This window comes from Zonotrichia leucophrys, chromosome 8, assembly GCF_028769735.1.
Source record: "Zonotrichia leucophrys gambelii isolate GWCS_2022_RI chromosome 8, RI_Zleu_2.0, whole genome shotgun sequence".
Lineage (NCBI taxonomy): Eukaryota > Metazoa > Chordata > Aves > Passeriformes > Passerellidae > Zonotrichia > Zonotrichia leucophrys.
Window position 1 is genome coordinate 26,514,597 of NC_088178.1, and position 18,377 is coordinate 26,532,973.

The 18,377-nt window shown below is 46.5% G+C and overlaps 1 protein-coding gene across 1 annotated transcript in view; it reads right to left on the minus strand.

The window, feature by feature from the left end:
- Positions 1–16,483: 16,483 nt before the first annotated feature.
- The window catches only part of PLPP3 (phospholipid phosphatase 3), a 44,123-nt gene continuing 42,229 nt past the window's right edge, over positions 16,484–18,377 (minus strand). The window contains exon 6 of the mRNA XM_064719963.1: positions 16,484–18,308. Coding sequence (XP_064576033.1) covers positions 18,183–18,308 — 126 coding nt within the window. The 3' untranslated portion in view covers positions 16,484–18,182. The remainder of the gene's footprint in view (positions 18,309–18,377) is intronic.

Below are 18,377 nucleotides of genomic sequence, written 5' to 3' on the forward strand. Positions count from 1 at the left end.
GGCATGTAATGGGAGCGTGTGAATGTGGGATGGGAAGTGCAAAGGGAAGGACGGGGAGGCAGGGACACGGTGCAAGAGCTGCACGGACATCGGGAGCCATTCCTGTGGCGTGTGTATAATCAGAGGATAATTCCCACTTGGGAGAACGTGGGGCAGCATTTCCAACAAAGGAGACAGCCAGTGCCTGGAGCTCCTCTGCATATTTATTACATCACCATAATGATATAGAGAAATAAAAGAGAGGCAGAGGTTGGCCTTACGAGCGTGTGAGCGTCGCTGCTCCTGTTGGAGCTGCTGGGAACGTGCCTGGCTCGGCTGGGCTTTGGGGAGGACATCAGTGGATTACTGAGGGTTTGGGAAAGCAAGCCTGGAAAAAGATGTTTGAAAACCTGGCTGGGTGAGGATCTCAAACCCACTGAGTGCCCCAAGGAGGGCAAGAGTGTCTCCATCACAGCTGGATGGTACTGGGAAGGGAAGGGAAAGGGCTGCTGGTGGGAAATCAGCCTTTCTCTGAGAATCAGAAATGCTGCCAGGGCTGGAAGCTGAGCCCAGATAAAATCAGTGCAAATGGGAGGTGGAAATGGCAAAGTCTGACCCCTTCTAATGTAAAGGCTGCTCAGGGAAGCAAAATGCTTCTGGGGGTATTTAGGCTGGGGCTTTTTCACCAGGACATGGTGTAATGCAATCAGGGAATTACAGGCTTGATGCAAAGATTATACAATTTAATTATCTAGCCTGTCTTATGCAAGAGGCCAGGGAAGATAACATTTCTGCCAGGCCTTTAATCAAAGATGTGCCCATTGCAAAAGCCCTGAATGATCTGGGGCTCCCTCGGTTTCCAGGGGTCGTGCTGCAGGAAGCCTGAATTTCCCAAGGGAGGGAACACCTTCTTTTGGGAAATCCAGCATCTTCCAAGGTCTCTCCCTCTATCTGCCCAGATGTAAGGCCACTGAAAATTGCTGTTTACTTCTGAAAATGGTGTTCCCATCACTGCACCAAAATATGAACTCCAGATATAGAAAACTTAAGCCCCTAGGAACCCTTAAATCTCCACTTTTTTTTAATAAAGACAATGACTTTCCTATAGTTTGGCTCTTCCATCCAAAGATTTCCCAGAGTGCTCTGTCCATAAATGAATGTTTTCACCTGAGGAAGACATCTATCAGCTTCCCCACCAGGGCCATTTCTCTTCTCACTATACTCCCAGCCATCTTGCTATTCTTTATCTACTTATCTTTTTTTTTTTAACCTTTCCTTTCTATTACTGCTGAGGTGATGGCAATTCCCTGTAACAATATAATCCCATGTAATTTATCACTGTAAGTCTGTGCAATGGGGTCCCTGTTAACTCTAAAGAAAAATTTACAGGCAGGAAAAATCAGCGTAAGCCACAGAGAACTTGCACAGCAAAAGGGCTGCTGGGGAACAGCTCGCCTGCTGCTGATAATCAGGGCAATGTATCGCTGCTGTGGTCTACTCATAACCCTTGAAATGAGGTTTTAATTCCTGAAGTCTTGCACAAACAAAAGAGTTGCAGAGAAAGAGAGGGAGAGACTGGGGAGGGGGAGAGGAGCAGTGACCTTTGCAAGTGAACTCGTAAGGAAACAACAACGTGCCTCAGCCTTAGCCTGACTTTTTTTTTATATTTTTTTGTTTCCTGAGAATGAATTTGGCTGGTGGAAGCCCAGAAGCACTGGCTGTCAGACACCAGCCAGATCCTGCGTGCTTTGTTATTCCGGTGTTTGATCCCAGATGAGGCCAAGTCACACTCAGATTTTAGATATGACAATTGGGTCTGGGTCCTGATTGCTCTGGACTGTATTTCTGGCTGGCACCCCAGAAAAATAGAAGGAGGAGGCTGAGGTGATGAGTAGGTTTAATCATTGGAGTGAACCTCATCTACTTTGAGCCTGACATCCTTGTGCACGCACCACTTTCTCTGCAGGATCAGCTTTGTCCAGAAGAGCACAGATTAAGTCACCCAGAAGGAATAACAATGAGGAATGAGGCCAGCTATCCCATATATTATGTATATGATATATGTCATATACCATTCGTGTAGTATCATGATGACCACTTTACTTTTTCTTTTTAATGGTGATGATTCACAAAAACATAATTTTACAACCCCAGCGATTTCCCAACCTCTCTGTATCTTCTTCAGCTCCTTCCTGTGTTTTTGTCTTGCTCAGGAAAATGTGCAAAACTGTGGCGGGCTGAGGCTCCAATCTGGGGGTTGTTTTCCCATCATTTTGCTTTTGCCATCTTCCAAAAAGCCATTTATGTCTCCCTTGCTCCCTTTTGTCTGGGCTGCCTGTCCCAAACGCTGTTGCCCAACAATCCCCCCACCTCCTGAGCAGAAACCGCCGTTTGCCACTATCATTTTGGTGTGAAATCCTTCACTTCTGGGAGCAAACAACAAAAAAAACACCCAAGTTGCAGTCTCTGGCTCCAAACTTTTTCCCCCCTGTCAGCTCCCTGACTCCACAGAGAGCACTCCCATTTCAGCCCTCGCTGGAGCTCCTCGGGGTAAGATTGCAAGAGCCAGGGAAAGACACATGTTTCCCATTACATGCCTAAGTCTTCGCAGAGTCCTGGTGACAAGAGATCTTACAAAATAGCACTCGGTGGAAAGGGGCCGCAGGTGGGGGAGGGACTCGCTGCTCGCAGGGGCAGATTCACAGGAACCCCATTATGGGTGGAACAGAAGGGATGGAGAGAGGATAATAGGGAAAAAAAAAGGCAGAGGATTATTTTAGCAGAAGTAAACAAAAATAATTGACTTAATAAAATGCCTCCCAAGGTGGTCAGGTCTGGGAATATGTTGTTCGCAGCATTTATTCAAATGCGTGCTATGTCATGGCAAGAAAAGAAAACACCCAACACCTCTGTTTGTATAAATGACTTGATTTAACCCCAAAGTCATCCTCAGCGCTGCTCTCACACACTGCTGCCCTGCTCCCCCAGCCCTCCTGGAAGCCCTCCCTTGTTTCCAGGGTTGTGTTACAATCCCATTTGTTTCTCCCTGTAAAACCAGCTCATTACGTGGCTCTTCCCGTCCCTGCTGTTCTGATAGAGTACCCAATTTCACATTTGCTCACGACGCACCATGATCCGAGCAATATAAATATCGTGGCTGGTCTGGTGTTAATCATCTCTGTCCTGGCTGATGGGAGAGCAACAGAAACTGCTCTGCAGGTTATTCATAGCATCAGTTTCACTAATTTTTACTGAAATACATCCGCATTTGAATGACATATTTATTGGAAGTTCTTCTCAAAGAGAGTTATTGTGGGCATGAGCGAAATGCATTCAGCCATTATATTCTGCAGGCTGCGGTTAAATGCCAGACCAGGGCTGAGCTGGGTTTGAAAAGCCTATCTATAAAATCTCCTTCATGTGTCACCAGGACAGGCTGGCTAAAGAGTTTACCAGCTTAATATATTAGCCTAATACATTAGCTCTTAGCCTAATATTAAAATAACAATAACTGCCAGAGGTACAAACGTTGCGGCCAAGCGGAGAGCGCTTGGAAAACGCAGCCCTCGAAGGGAGCGGGTCATCAGCCAAGAGAAATAAATTACCTTCAGCTCCCAGCACACCAGCTGTGTCTATATCAGCTTAAACTTACACTGTCCATGGGCTGGTTTTATCTCCTTGGAAGTGGAGGAGGGCTGGAGGCGCTTGGCTGTCGGGGGCTTCTCTTTGCAGCCTCCTCTGGGGATGGCAATCACCTGCCAGGGCAGGAAGATTTGTCCCCCATCCTGGGTCTGCCAGTCTTATCTCCCACAAAAATCTGGCTCCTCTTCTCTCTTCTGCCTCAATATCAGATTCTAGAGGAGCTGGTGGTTGCTTTGCATGACACTGTGTTGTTCTCCAGTTCTGGCACGGGCTCCCTGGGCAGCTCCTGAGATGGAATATTCTTTAGGGAAGTGAAATCAATGCAAAGATCCTTCTCTCTGCTCGTTTTTACAGTCTAAGCATGGGCTGTCATAGAGCACTGGTATTTAGATGGGCTCCATCGACAAAGGGGCTTTGCACCTTGATGGTTTTATTCGGCACATTAGCACCTCCATGACAGATCCTCCTCCAGTGGGGGCAAGCCTGCTCAGGATGGGGATGGATTCCTCTCCCTGCCCGTGGAAAGCAGAAAACAACACACACTGCAGGTCCTCTGGGGACACAAAACTTGGCCATTGTGGCACAAAACTCGGTGGAGACACAAATCTGTCCTGGGAGCTGCCAGCAAGAGCAGCCCTGGCGCCCCAAGAATCGCTGCTCCACCTCACCATAAAACGCTCTGCTGCTTCTGCAGGACACCAGGGGGTTCTGCCCCCAGGCCAGGGTTTGCTCGGGGTTTGTGAGCCTGAAACTGCTCTGCAGTGGGTTTGCTGTTTTGGGGGGAAAAGAAAAATCAAACCAATGCAAAGCACACAGCTCTAAGGAGATAATTTGGCTTTGTTGTGAACCTGCCCCTCCTCAAATGCAAAACTTAAGGAATAGAAACCAGCCTAGAAGAAGTAAAGTTGCAAATTGCACCTTTGTGTATTAAAAAAGTTGGGATGCTGGGCTTTCTCTTGTCCCTAATTTTCCTCTTTGTCTCTTCATTTCTTAGGGATTACCCTGTTCCAGTGAAAGAGGCCAGGACAATAATAGCAATAAAGCTTTCATAAAGTTGATGCAGACAAATAAATGACTTGCAAAATTATGAGAAATTACTTCTTTCCATCTTTGAGATCTCAGTCCCTTGCTGACACCAAAATGTGAATCAAAAACTGAAAAAACTGAAATAAACTCTTGCTGGGGATATTTTTGTCAGAACTTTGCTCAATTACAGGCAAAAGCCCAAAGATGGCTGCATGCAAAATATAAATGCCTTTATGCATTATAAAGCACTCCAGATCAAGTACTGAAGAATTGCTCTGAAAGAATCAAGAGGAATTTTTTTGGTGGTTGGGTGGGCTTTTATTTTCCCCAAGAACACAACATTTTCTTATTTAAAAAAATTGCTATTTTTCCCAGACCTCAAATTTGAAATGAGACTGGAGTTCTGATTAAAAGTGATGTGAAAGGAAAATGTTCAATTGGATAATACACTATTAATGTTTTTCTTAAGGGTGTAATGCAGGGGACATTTTAACAGGCTTGTCTTTTTGGGTTTTACTCCCTTTTTTGCAACTCTATTGTTAGAGGGAGTGACAGCAGAAAGAGGCTGTGCAAGGCTTAAATATGGACAGGAAATTTCCCACATGAGGACGGGCAGAAAAATTTGCTGAGGCATCAGAACGTAGCCCTGCTCTCCGGGAAGTGGATGTGACACCAGCACCTTTCAAAGCTTCCAGAAAGGAAGACAGCTCGTGTCTTGTCCCACAACTGGTCACAATCCAAACACTGGGGGATCAAATAATTTTAAATACCTTTTTTTTAGCAGTAGCTAGAGCAATAATGAAGTTATTTTGGCTGGATGAACCAGACTTTTGTGAGCAGACCAGCTGCACCAATGTGGTGAGACCCTGACCAGAAGTTTCTTCAAGGATGGGGAGATTTGGCCACGAATTCTGACACAGGTCTGGGGTTCCCACATCTCCATCAAAGGCCTTTGTGGCCAAATACACACGTTTTTGGACCACAAAGCACCTTGTGGTGCCAAAAAACCTTTCTTCAGGGGAGGTGAGTTAGAAAGAGCTGGTTGTCATGAAATGTTTCTTTTGGAAGAAAACGATATCAAGTAAAGGGCAAAGCTGAAGTAGTTAATGCAGGACTTCCCATTTGTCTTCTCACTATTGGATTTTGAGCAGACCATGCTAATCCTCTTGAAAGAGTGGGTCAGCAGCTATGGCTTCTCCTTTGAATATGGTCCCACAGAGCTCCTAATTGCTGCCACCCCCCTCACCTGACCCTGAGTTTGGACAAACTGGTGTTTACCTTCCCTGCACCTCATTTTCCCTGCTGCTAATAAAGGGAAGCAATGACTGCTGCCTGCTTTGATGAAGCCTCCTGTGATCTGCTGGTGAAAAATACAGTGTAAATGCAAGGAATGTAATTATTATTATCACCAAAGAAGCTGCCTGCTGACCTCAGAGCTGATTTATAGATTCATAATTGGTTTAGATCAGAATGGTGATGAGGCAACAAGGCTAAACATGCCACTGCATTCTTGCTATGCCCAATCCAGTCTCGGGGGACAGTAAATACTGCTGTTAACCCATGCTTCAGGACACTGTGACACCTTTGCAAGCTCCTGAGCTCCACATTCCCCAGTGATGCTGGGATTTGGAAATTCCCAGTCGATACTCATTGTGTCACACAAGCCAGGTCAGCTTTCAGCCTGTGTTTGCCTCAACGAATTGTGTGCAGACCTCAGGAATGGGAGCCCAATGCTACTTGACATTTACAGAGAGTGTTTGATTTCAGAGAGAGGCTGTGGATAACAGCAGTGAAGAGCCCCTTCCAGCCTGAAAAACAGCTGCTGTTTAATATTATATAATCACTTTTTGCTGCCCTGGAAAGTGGAGGGTGAGTATTCATAGACTGCATCCAGTTAAAATTACAGGAGAAGCCCTCATGGACCAAAAGCCAAATGGGAGTTTAGCTGTAATTATGGGTCAAACAACTCCTCTTAAGTAAAAAGTGTCCTTATTTAATGATGTGACACAGCATGGCTGTAGGGGATTTGCTTTTCAGCAGTTTTTTTTCCCTACCTCTCATTCATTAAACTAATCTGGCCAGGAGGAGAACACAACACAGCCATGGGGAGGGCTATAAATCTTCCTGCTGTGGAGCAGAACTCAGGCCCTAAGTAAAGGGAGGTTGGGAAGCCACTTCCTCCATCAACAGGTTGTTCCATAATTATCCTCTCCTGGGCTTTCTCCACCTTCCCCTGCAGCCTGTAACCAGAGTCAAGAGCCAAGATCCTGGGCAGAGTGGACACACCACCAGGCCCCCTCTTTCCCAAGGTTGTGCAATGCCGTGTCTGTTATCAGTGTCCTCAGGATCTTCCCACAGCTGAGACAAAAGGTCTGGGGTTATTTGTAGATGTCTGTAATTTGCAGGGTCCTCCCTTAGTTTGATTTGCTCTTAAATATAGGACTGGGAACTCCTGTGCAGAGTCGTCCCTCTCATTGCTGGATGTTTCCTGTGTGCTGAGCAGCGTGCTGTCAAAACAAATATTCCCCTGCCCCTGTTTACCACCTCCAAGTCTGGCATCTCATACTTCAGGCCTGACTTCCTCCCAGCTGCTCATCATCACGATTGCCTGCACAGGAGCTATTAAAGGCTTTTAGCAGTTCTTTCCCCCACCCAGGAAAATGAACCAGATCATTCAGCTTCTTTTTTTTTTAATTTAATTTTTTTTTCTTTTTTTTTTTTTTTTTATTATGTGAAAACGGTGGTTAGAAATCCACTTAGCCACTGGCTAAGATCGGGATCATCCATGCTTGCTTCCAGCCTTCCCGCTGTAGCCAAACTGGCTCCTGGCTGGTTTCCTTTGCAGATATTTAAAGACTATCCTAGTATTTATCTCTCCTTCCCTTGCTATTTATGTGCTGGATCCTTGAGCTCGTGTTCCAATGAGTTTTCATTGCTTTTCCCTTGTTTCCTTTTGCTCCCGAGGCTGTGGATGGAGGAGGGCACCTCCAGAGAAGTTGTGCATGGCAGGACTGTCACTGTCACATCCTAAAACTTCTCCCAAGGTCCCACACGAGGTGGGGCTGGGGTTTCTCATGGATCCACCTTGCAGATTTGACCTCTGCCCCGCCGACTGTTTCACACCGGAGCAGAACATCCGTGATGGAAACCTGCCGAGCTTAGGGTGAGGGTTTTCTCCTCCTTTAGGACCACAGGCTATTCTGGACACGTGAGCTGCAAGGGGACAAACCTGACAATTTATCCACTAAGCCACACAGGCCCCTCAAACAGCTCCTTAATGTGAAACATGTGCTGCTGGGCCGGGCAGCAAGTTCTCACTTCGGCTCAGCCCCGGCTCCCTCCAACACCCAGAGCCCTCAGACAGCACAGGGGTTTGGGGAAGGAAAGCAGCATTCCTGGAAATCCCATTGCTGCAGGAACACGCTCTTTCTGCTGGCACTTATTTTGACTCTGTTCTGAGTTATTTGAAGGAGGTGAAGGATGTTTTGCTTGACTTTTATCAGATTGTGATGGGCTGTGCAGACGAAGCGCCCCATGATTCATGCTGTTTATGGCAGCAGAGTGTGGGTGCAGCGTGCAGGGAATCATGCTCAGGACTTGGGGTCTCTACAGAAAAGGTTGTTTAGACCTCTTTTGCCAAGATAGCACCAGCTCCTGTTAAAATCTGAAAGAGCAGAGTGCCTGAGTAACCTCACAAAACACCACTGGGATTCAGCTTTAGGTGCTTGGCAGATGCTACACAGCAAAGTAAAGGTGAAACCAGAGCTGGGTGACTTGTGTTACTCCAGGAGTCATTCTAACCCCACCATTTCATTATTGTTGGAATATTTGCTCCCACTTTACCTCCCTGCGTTGCTCTAGGGAGAGGAAACGGGTCGTTCCAACAAAAGCACCTTCCTCAGGGGCTTTAGCGGGGGATGGCCTCACCATTGCTGAGCATCCCCTGAAACCCGAGCAGATTAGCACAGCTCCAGGGCAGAAGGAGACAGGTAATCCCTGCTGAGGCACCCAGAGGCAAGGCCAGGAGGACCAAGCTTTTCCTGAGCTCAGGAGTGACACTCCAGGCAATGTCTCACAGGGTGGTGGTAAGCAAATGCACTTGCACAGCTGCTGTCGGTGAACACAAACTCACCACACTTTAAAATAATTAATCTTATTTTCCTACCACGTCTTGAAGCACTGAAGGAAAGAAAAAATGTGTTCCTTGGCTGCTTTGAGGTTGTAAGTGATGTTGGAGTCAAGGGCACTTCTCCTGTGATAAATGTCTGGAGCTATGTGGGGCAGCACTAGACGGGCAAATATATTTGCACAAAAAATGTTTAACATTTCCTAATGGGGATTGTTTGGAATTTCTCACTCCATGGGAAAAAAAAAAAAAAAAAGAAAAAAGGTTAATATTTTGATTGTCTGACTGACTCAATTCAGAAGGAAAGCACACAGTGAAATATTGGAATTTCTCAAGGGAAAAGCCCAAATTCAAAATCACCCTAATAGCATGAGGAATGGTGAGGGAAAACCCCAAGCAGTTTTGGTCAGTAGAAATACCAGCAGATTGCCTTCCCCCTCACAAGGGTACCCACCTTGGCTGATAATGCAGATGGGGGGGAAATGCCAGTGACTCCTGCCACCCTCCCCTGTTTCCTGGAGAACTCAAAGCCACCCACCAAAGGTTTTTCATGGGTGGGGCAGGATGACTGCTTTACAGCCAAACCCACCTCCCTGCCCCAGCCTCAACCCACTCCTGCTCACCTTGGCACTCTCATTTTGCCTCTCTTTGTTCTTGAGCTCATTTTGTGTTCAATAAACCCCCTGATCTCAAGCTGCGCCAAGGGAGATACAGGCTAGAATTAAGGAGGAAGTTTTTCACAGAAAGAGTGGTCAAATACTGGAAACATCTACCCAGGGAGGTGGTGGAGTCACGTGTTTAACAAAAGACTGGATGTGGCACTTGGTGCCATGATCTAGTTGGGGTATTAGGACATGGGTTGGACTCAGTGATCTTAAAGGTCTCTTTCAACCCAGAAATTCTGTGATTCTGTGATTGCCTGGCTTTCATCTCTGAAAATGTATATATTTTCCTTCCTAAAAAAAAATAAAAATAAAGTGCAATGGATGCTGAGAGGACATGAACCACCCAGAAAGGTCACCTCTCTACCACTGTGGATGCAGGGGTAAGCAGAGCTCTGCCCATGCCATTTCTCCCCCCATTTCTCCACTTAAGCAAAAATAGCTGCTCATAAATGCAACCAAATTGGGAGAAAAGGTCCTGAGGCAAACTGGAAGCTCATTACAGGTCCAGTGTTTCTGTTAGGCACCCATTAAAGCACAATGTGTGTTTTTGGGCAGGCTGCTCCCTCCCGGAGCCTCTGGCTGCGAGCAGAGGTGCCAGCCTGGCGAGGGCTGTCCCGCTATGTGCTCACATCCCTCCCAGGGAGCTCTGCCTGCTCCTCCATCACTCTGAGCACTAATCCATGCTGCCGTGGACTCATTTGGATGGAGACCTGCCCTGCAAGAAAGCTGCTTTCCATGTCTTTGCCCTGAACAGTTAATCCACCTGCTGGGTGCCTTACCCAGAGCTTCGCAGCAAGATAAGACATGCATGGCGTAGTGCCTGCAGTAAACTTGCCTTCTTTATTCAAATCTTCCTCCAAGAGCTCAGCCAGGCAATTTTCTTCCTATTTTCATGCCAGTTCAGGCAGGGAGCAGGCACACAGTTATTTGAATGCTTTGTCCATAAGAAATAAAAGTGAAGAGGTAACCCCGTGTTTAGCATCCCTTCCAGCCTGGCAGCACGGGGTGGGTGGAAAATGTCCTGCAGCCTTGTGTTCAGCTGGCATTCACTGGTGCCTGTGCAGTTTATTCACCCTCAGCCCAGGGTGCTGCTCTGTGCTCGCTGCAAGGTCACATCTGCATTTCTCTCTGCAGGAATATCAGCTGCAGCGCAAGAATTTAACGCAGAGGTAACTTCCAGATCCTTTGTAGCTCCTTTGGAATGATGAGGTGGTTTAGAGGCTGCTGTGCTGTGTGAGTTTTAAGGTGCCTGTCAATCCACACAGAATCTCCTTTCCATGACTTAACCCTGCAGCTTCACATCACCTCCAAACCTCAAGGATTTATGCTAAATGCAGCCTCCCTAACTCACAGTGACCCAGTTTACCTGCCTAACAGTGTCCTACCCAACTTATGCCAAGAACAAAGTGATTTATCCCACCCCACACTAGCTTGGAAATGCTGCCCACCCTCAACACTGCTGGGTGAAACTCATCTTACACATTGGATGTCATTAATATTCACTTTTAAAAGGGGCTTTTTCTGCAGCTATAGAAAAAAATGGGGAGGGTTATTTGCTGTTCAGGGGTACCCTGAGCTCAGAAGTACCCCCAGATCTGGCAGATAAAGGGCCTGACTGAAGGAAGGTGAATTCTTTATTCAAGCCTTTATTCCTCCAGGGCCTGGAAGGTGGAGGGGGTAAGACCCCACAAGGAATCTCCTCTAGAAGAGAATCAGATTAAATCTGACCTACAAGCAGAAGGTGTTCCTGCTTAATTGCTTGTACAAAGGAAAATTGGTCCCCAGCTGGTCCCTCCCCCACTGACTTTGTGTTTACTTGCAGAATTTCTTATGTTCTTGTAGGGGAAGCAAAAAACCTGAGCAAGTTTTACAGGGAGAAGCATTATTTTTGAGGAAACCCCCTGAAAAGTTAAGTTAACCAGGGGATTCAACTATGGGAAAACAGCACAATTTAGTAATAAAAAGCTTTTTTTTTTTTTTTTTTTGATAAATAAAAGGAAAGGCATATGGGGCATGGGAACACAAAAGAAGTTATTAATGAAAACCAAGGGAAGTATTAACATATTTTTAACAGTGAGGCCAACGAGCTGGTGGGACAGCTGGCCAAGGGATGTGGTAAATCCCTTTTGATCTGGCACCTCCACATTGAGCCTGGATTTCTTCCTAAAGGACTTGCAGTACCTTGGCCATGGGCTACAAATCTGAATCTGAGAGCTGCTGGGTGATTCCTGAGAGAGGCTGGAGCATCATTAATTTGCTGATGGGCACTGTTGGTGACTCTTAAATGGGTGAGTTGGAACTGCTAAACACAACAGGCCCAGACTCCCCCCAGATCCACTCAGCTTAGGCTGGCCCTGCTGAAAAGAATTACCTCTCCTGAATTAAGCAGTGTTTTTTCAGCTGCAATCGTCTCATCACTTACAAGCAAAACTTTCATAGACTTTTTCTGGGTTTTATTGTTTTCCCATGGAAAGAAATACCTTGTAAAGAAAAAAAAAAATAATTCCCCATTTCTTTGTTTTAAATAAAAACTTCAACAGGCTTTTCCCTCCTCTAAGCCTTGGTAGTATTCTTCCTTTAATTTAAGCAAGGTTTGTATCAGTTGACATTATACTTGTGCTTACTTGACTTGAGGTAAACACAGTTAATCCTGCTTAAAAATGGACTAAGAATATCTACTCAGTTTAATGAAACGGATTAAAATTTTACCTCATATTAAACATTAACAACTTTTCTTGTTCAGACAAGCCCTGGGAGGCTGGAGTGGTGTTATTAATTTGCCTTCAACATCACTAAAATTTCTTTGAAAATAAGCAAATTATGCACTTGTGCAGAAGGCAGATCCCTTTGAAAGGATGGTGCTCGCAGGAGATCTGGCTCCCTTCCTTCTTTGCATAAAAAGAGTTTTTATTCTCTTTTTAACATTTTATTTTCTTTCTGAGTTCTTTATTGAAACAGCACCATTCTTTCTGCTCCATTCATGGTGTTTCTCCAGGGGAAAAATCAGCCTAGCAAGAATTAAATGCTCCTTTATTTAATTTATATCTCAGGCTGACCTCAGCTCACATGCACTCACACCACACACCTGGAAATGGAGATGTCAAAGTGTGGTGGGAAAGCCCAGCTTTTCACACCAGTTCCTGTACAAATGCACAGATGGCTTTGTTTCAATTTATTCATTTTTCAGGTGGGAAAGAGAAGTCACATTTTATTTCAAGTTTTGGTATATTTTGAATCATTTCAAAGACCTCAGGAGCGAGCTGAATCAGCCACAATTCCCATTCATCCCATCCATGGATGCCTGTGTACACAGTTTGGTGTTTTGGTGGTTCTGTTCCTCAGCTTTCTGCTGACACGTGGAAACACTAAAAGGTGTTTTTCTTCAATAGCAGCCAATTGTTCCTGCTGGTTATGAACCCTCTGCACTAAGCCAGATCAAACCCTGCAGAGTTCATGCCTTCAGACACCTCAGCCTTTTGCCACCAGCACTGAATGACCGGGTACTTCACCAAAACGCAGCTCTGAGAGTGACCTGATGCGAAATTGGGATAAAAAATAAATAAATAAAGAAGACAAGACGGTTATTTTCTGGGTTCAAGACAAGAATTAAACACTCCACCAGGCCACAGCACTATATATTAAAAGCAGAGCTGCCTGCGAGGTGCCGCCACAGTGGCAGGAACTCGCAGAACGAGACTTTCTAAGGAAACTGGGAGATGATCCCGGTGACTTCGCTCCCTTCTAGCTACAGATAGGATGGGGCGTGGATTCATCACAACCAGTCGGATCATTATTACCCAAACACACACATAGGTGTAGTCTGTGCCCTGAGGAAATTGTAACTCGAGACAAGCTAACGCAGGCACTCCTGCGCCGGCTGGTGCCAGTGGGGGTGGCGTGCAAAGGTGATAATTGAAAGTTGTTGGGTTTTGGGGTTTGTTTGAGTGTCTTTTTCCCCCTCCTCTGAGTCAACAGGAGGTTGTTTTCTACCTTCTGCTTCCTCCAGTGAAGGTGACAGCTTGTGTTCATTTTGCTGGGTAATCCAAGCAGTCAGGGCTGTGCCCAGATCATCACCTGGCACCAAGGGAACGAGGGTAGGAATGTCTGGAGGAGATGGGCAGTAGCTCCTGTCTGAGGGCAGGTGTATGGACCATGTTTACAGAAGCCAGGAGGCAAGTGATTCACTTCATTCCTAAAAATCTGAACCTCTGATCTGGTGTCCAGAGGAAAAGATAAACACAAGGGAGGAATCGCTTGTCTTTTGAGAGAACAGTGGATGAAGGGTGTGTTAAGGCAAAGATGGGGGGCAAAATGCAGCTGAAGTGCGGTGCTGGCTCCAGGAATAGAGATGCTGCACCCCAGCCATGGATGTGGGCTTGACACACCAGCCCTCCTGTGCAGCAGGACTCAGCCCAACACATCCTTTGGCTCCACGGATGAGCGTTGGTTTCGGCTTTGCAAAGAGCTGGGTGAAACCTTCGGACACCCAAAACAAGGCAGGCTTGGAGCATGAGAAAAACAGGTCTCTGCTTGTGGGGCGAATCTCCTCCCTCCCCCTCCCTTGATTGAGAGCTTCATATCCGAAAATCATTGAGCAGAAGTACAACAGCTCCAGCCTCTGCAGGCTGCCAAGGCATTCTTGCTGAGTGAAGCTGTTTAGGTGCACCAAGACACGGCCGGACCTGGGGCTTGCGTAAACCTCCCTTCCCCTGGAACAAAAGACCTGCTCCCATGGCAGTCAGGTGCACACACCAATCCCTGCCTTTGAAAACGTGTTCAACCGGTCCCAGTGCAAAAAAAGACAGGTTTGACCAGAACGTCCCCTTGTGCAGAGAGGCTCTGCCAGCATCAAAGGCAGACAGCTGGGTGCTCCGCAGCCCCTGATTAGCATCAGCATGAGCAGAGCCCGGTGTTTGCAGCACTAAAGGCCACAACCAGCACCCAGCCCCAGGCTCCAGCAACACGTCTTGTTTGCATGAGTGCATCTGGGTTTGAGCACTGTCTGTCTCCTTGGGAGGGCTGCAGAGAGAGGGAGCATGCAAACCCCAAAGTGTCCTGGCTGCTCAGCATCCCAGCAGGAAGGACCAAGCAGCACAGCAATGCAAGCTCCAGCTGCACCTGCAGACACTGCAGAGAGTGGTGGCCTCAGGATGGCAGCGCTCATGTGGATTTGGGGTTGGGTTTTTTTCCATTTCACCTATTTATCTTGTCTTCCTTCCTGCCCCTCAGGAAGCTGTGGCAGTGGATACATCCTGTCACCACACTCATGGTTTGCGGTACCGACAACTGTGCTCCTTTGGCTTTCACTTCTCTGTGGGGTTTCACTGAAATGCTCATTTAAAATTAGTCCTTTTTCCTCCTGTAGCACTGGAATGTTCCTCTGTGCTTGGCTAGCCCAGAGATCTCTGTGGACCTTGCCTTTTTCCACCCATGGTGCCAGGAATGATCACTTCTTAATCCCCAGTGAGTAGGGCAGAGCCCCAGCAAACTTCCACCGAGTTGTGCAAAGCTGCCCTTACCCTCCCCAGGATGGGATGGAATAGGACAGCACAGGACAGGCGGGCAGGAAGCAGAGAAGGAAACAACCATCACTCAACCATCCACAAATAGGACTTGGCACTGCTGATGCTCAGCCCCACATTATAGAGTTCAAGCCTGTTGGTTTATCCATGGCCTTTTCTCCCTCTCTCCAGGCTGACCCACACATCCTGAGTGAGATCCCGTGACTCGCCAGCCCTGCTGCCCTGCCCAGGCTCTTATCACCTCCTGTTCCGCTTCCCTCTGACCCTTCTCCAAGCTCTCCTCTTTCCCCCAGACATCTGTATTCCTGCCTTTTTCCAAGTAGCTGGGGTTAAGACGCAAGCAAACACTTTCCTGAGCCTGGTGCTTGCTGCACTGGGGCTGGCTCTGCACAGGGAGGGCTCCACAGGCAGGCAGAGCAGCGTTTCCTCCTCCCGTGGGGGGTTCTTACACCCAGGCAATGCATTTGGGAGATAAACTGGGGATTAAGAGCCTGTCCTCACAGCCATTGCCCCGAAGCTGAAGTCTCACCTCTGCAACACACTCAACCTCCAAACACTCAGGCTCAGATCACACGTGGCACCATGAAAACGCCCTTTGCATTTGGGACAGGTGCGGGTTTACAAAGTTTTTCCACGCGTAATAAAATTTTACTCCTAATTAGGATAATAATAGCAAGTGCTAGCTCAGTTCTGCTGGCTTAATTTCCACCTGCTCTTTCTCTGGAGTTTGATGTGGTATTTGCTTCCTGTCATGCATTCTTGCATATTATTTCTGTGCCGTGTTATCTCGCTGATGTGGTTCGCTCAAGGAGTGGTCGAAACGCGGCTCTGACCGTGTGTCACCACCAACAAGTTCATTTGCCTCTGTAGGAGGAGGAAAATAACAATAATAAAAATAAAAACAATAATAAAAAAATAAAAACAGTAATAAAAAATCGAGGCTGCCTCATAACTGTGTGCTGAGCACATGTGCCTCTCTGAGCACATGTTGTTGTGAGATTTTTTTCCTTTTTTCTTCTTTCCCCTCCCATCTACGTGTGCAACCCAGCAAGCTGCAAGAGTTTGGTTCAGCTGCCAAGTGCCTGCTTTTCATGGGAAAGGTGTTTGAGCAGAGAATAGCTGGGAGCCCTCCTAGGCCAGGGGTTGTCCAGGAAGACCAGCAGCTGGGCTGTGGCTCTTCAGACCTTATTTTACTTCCAAAACATTTATTTAAAGCTCATAAGATTGTTAAAGTAAAAGGGATGCCTTCAGTGAAATGGGATTTGCTTTAAGACTGGACATAGAAAAGAGAAGATCCATGCAAACCCACAAGTGCCCCCAACCAGGAGCTGGTGGGACCTTCTCATCCCTCCCATCAAAAATGCCATCTGGTCCTTTTTATCCAGCTGCCCTCCCGTACCATCACATCCCCAAATGCCACCCAACATCCACATCACACTTCCAACTGTTCCACTGGGCAAGGACCCTCTTTTTCCGTCAAGGAAAGGGCAACCCAAAGACAGAATGCAGCTCGCACCAGGATGTTTTAGTTGTGTTATGAGCTTTTATTTAAAAAGCACATTTATACAGCAATAATTTCGCAGATACAAACTTCAATTTTGTATTCTACAAAAGTCTTTGAATATTCTTCTCTTTACAAAATGGAACATTACAAAAATACAGACAATTTAATATGTTTTTTTTATACAAATGTCTCTAATTGTAGTTATTTTCATTAAAATATTACTACCACAGAACTACAATATTTTAGTCGACTATAAAAAAATTAATTCAATGCTTTTTTAAGCAGCAAAATGTAAATAACACAGGTCAGGACACAGTTTATAGTCATAGTGGATATATCTAAAATTGTTTCAGAAATAATATTTTACATAGTTAATTTTTAAGGTTTTATACATTATTTATATAATATTTATAATATAAAAAAAATCATAGCTTGCTATAAGTTGAAATGATAGGACGGATTCTGTGAGAAGGATGTGCAAATGGCCGTTCTGCGTGTTCTGCGGGATCCCTTTGCAAATGCGCTTCGTGGAAGGGCTGCAAACCAAGCACCTGTGGCTTCTGGGCAAAAAAAAAAAAATGCCATCATCACACCCGAGAGAGGCACAGCTGATTTCCCACCAGAGTGACCCAGCGGAGCACAGGGCCTGGTACTGCCATGGCGCACCCCGGGGTGGCCAGGGAGGAGGAGGATGATGAGGAGGAGAGGAGGGGATGCACAAACCGACTGACACCCAGGCCGGGACGTGCCGCCCAGCAGCCCGTCCCAAAACTGCAGAATAAAAGTTTCCCCAGGACTCAGCCCCGGGGTCGTAGTGCGAACTGAACGAGTCTTCGGCAGAGCCGCCGCTCCCCCGGCGCAAACCGCGGCTCCCGTGCATGGAACCTGCTGGGATTTTCCTCTGGGGGAAATGGGATGGCTGGGAAGTGGAGGATGCTCTTTTCATTTAGGGAGGCTCGGGTGGGATGAGCCCTTGGCAGGGAGCGAGCGGGGAGGAGGAAATGTGGCTTCTCTGTGCGGAGGAAGGAGATCTCCGGCCTCACTGCGTGTCTCGGGCCGCTCGTTAAAGGCGTGTAGTGTGAGCAGAGAGAGCAGAGACCCTTTGGAGACCTTGGACTGGGCAAGCTTCTTCTAAATTAAGTCACAGTATGGAAGAGAGGAGGCAAAAATAAACTAGGATCAAGAAGAGAAAAAAGCAACTCTTACAAACCAATCCCAGGTCTTGACTCAGTGCTGTTGCTCATACGTAGTGCTATACAATTTTAGTCGTGAGTTGTTTTTTTTTTCTCGCAGGCATTGGAAATCTTCGTAGTCAGAAAAAAACCTAGGATGGCCAGCTTTCCAAAAATCCCTTAGTGTTCACTGGGCTGGGAACAATTTGGCGTTCACTACAACATGAACACTCAAACCAATTGCACATCCAGAACTCCGGCACCTCTCTTTGTTTGTTTGGCTTTTTGTGTAGTGTGGGTTTTGTTTTTCTTCTTTTTCATTGTCACCTTTGCCTTAGTTGACCACCACCACCCCTTTCATCCAAATGTCGCAAGTTGAAAAGACCACAGAGTAAGACTTTACTGGTCGGGCAAGAAAGTCTCTCCCTACATTCTACTGTCTGATGAGATTTGAGAGCAGCAGGTAGTTGCTGTCAGCAGTCACTTTTTTTTTTGAAAAAAAAAAAAAAAGTTTAAAATACAACACCCATCTGATTCCTTGAAGTTCTACACCATGTTGTGATGATTATTCCTCTCAATGATGTCCACAGGTGAAAGGATCTCCTTCCGGATGGGAGGCGGAGGCAGGCAAGTCTTTGTCTTGGGCTTGAAGAGATCTGAGACGTAAAACACCTGCAGGAATAAGTGAAAAAGGCAAACTTAGCCACCGTGGGTGATGGTTTGTTCAAAAAGCTGGTTTAC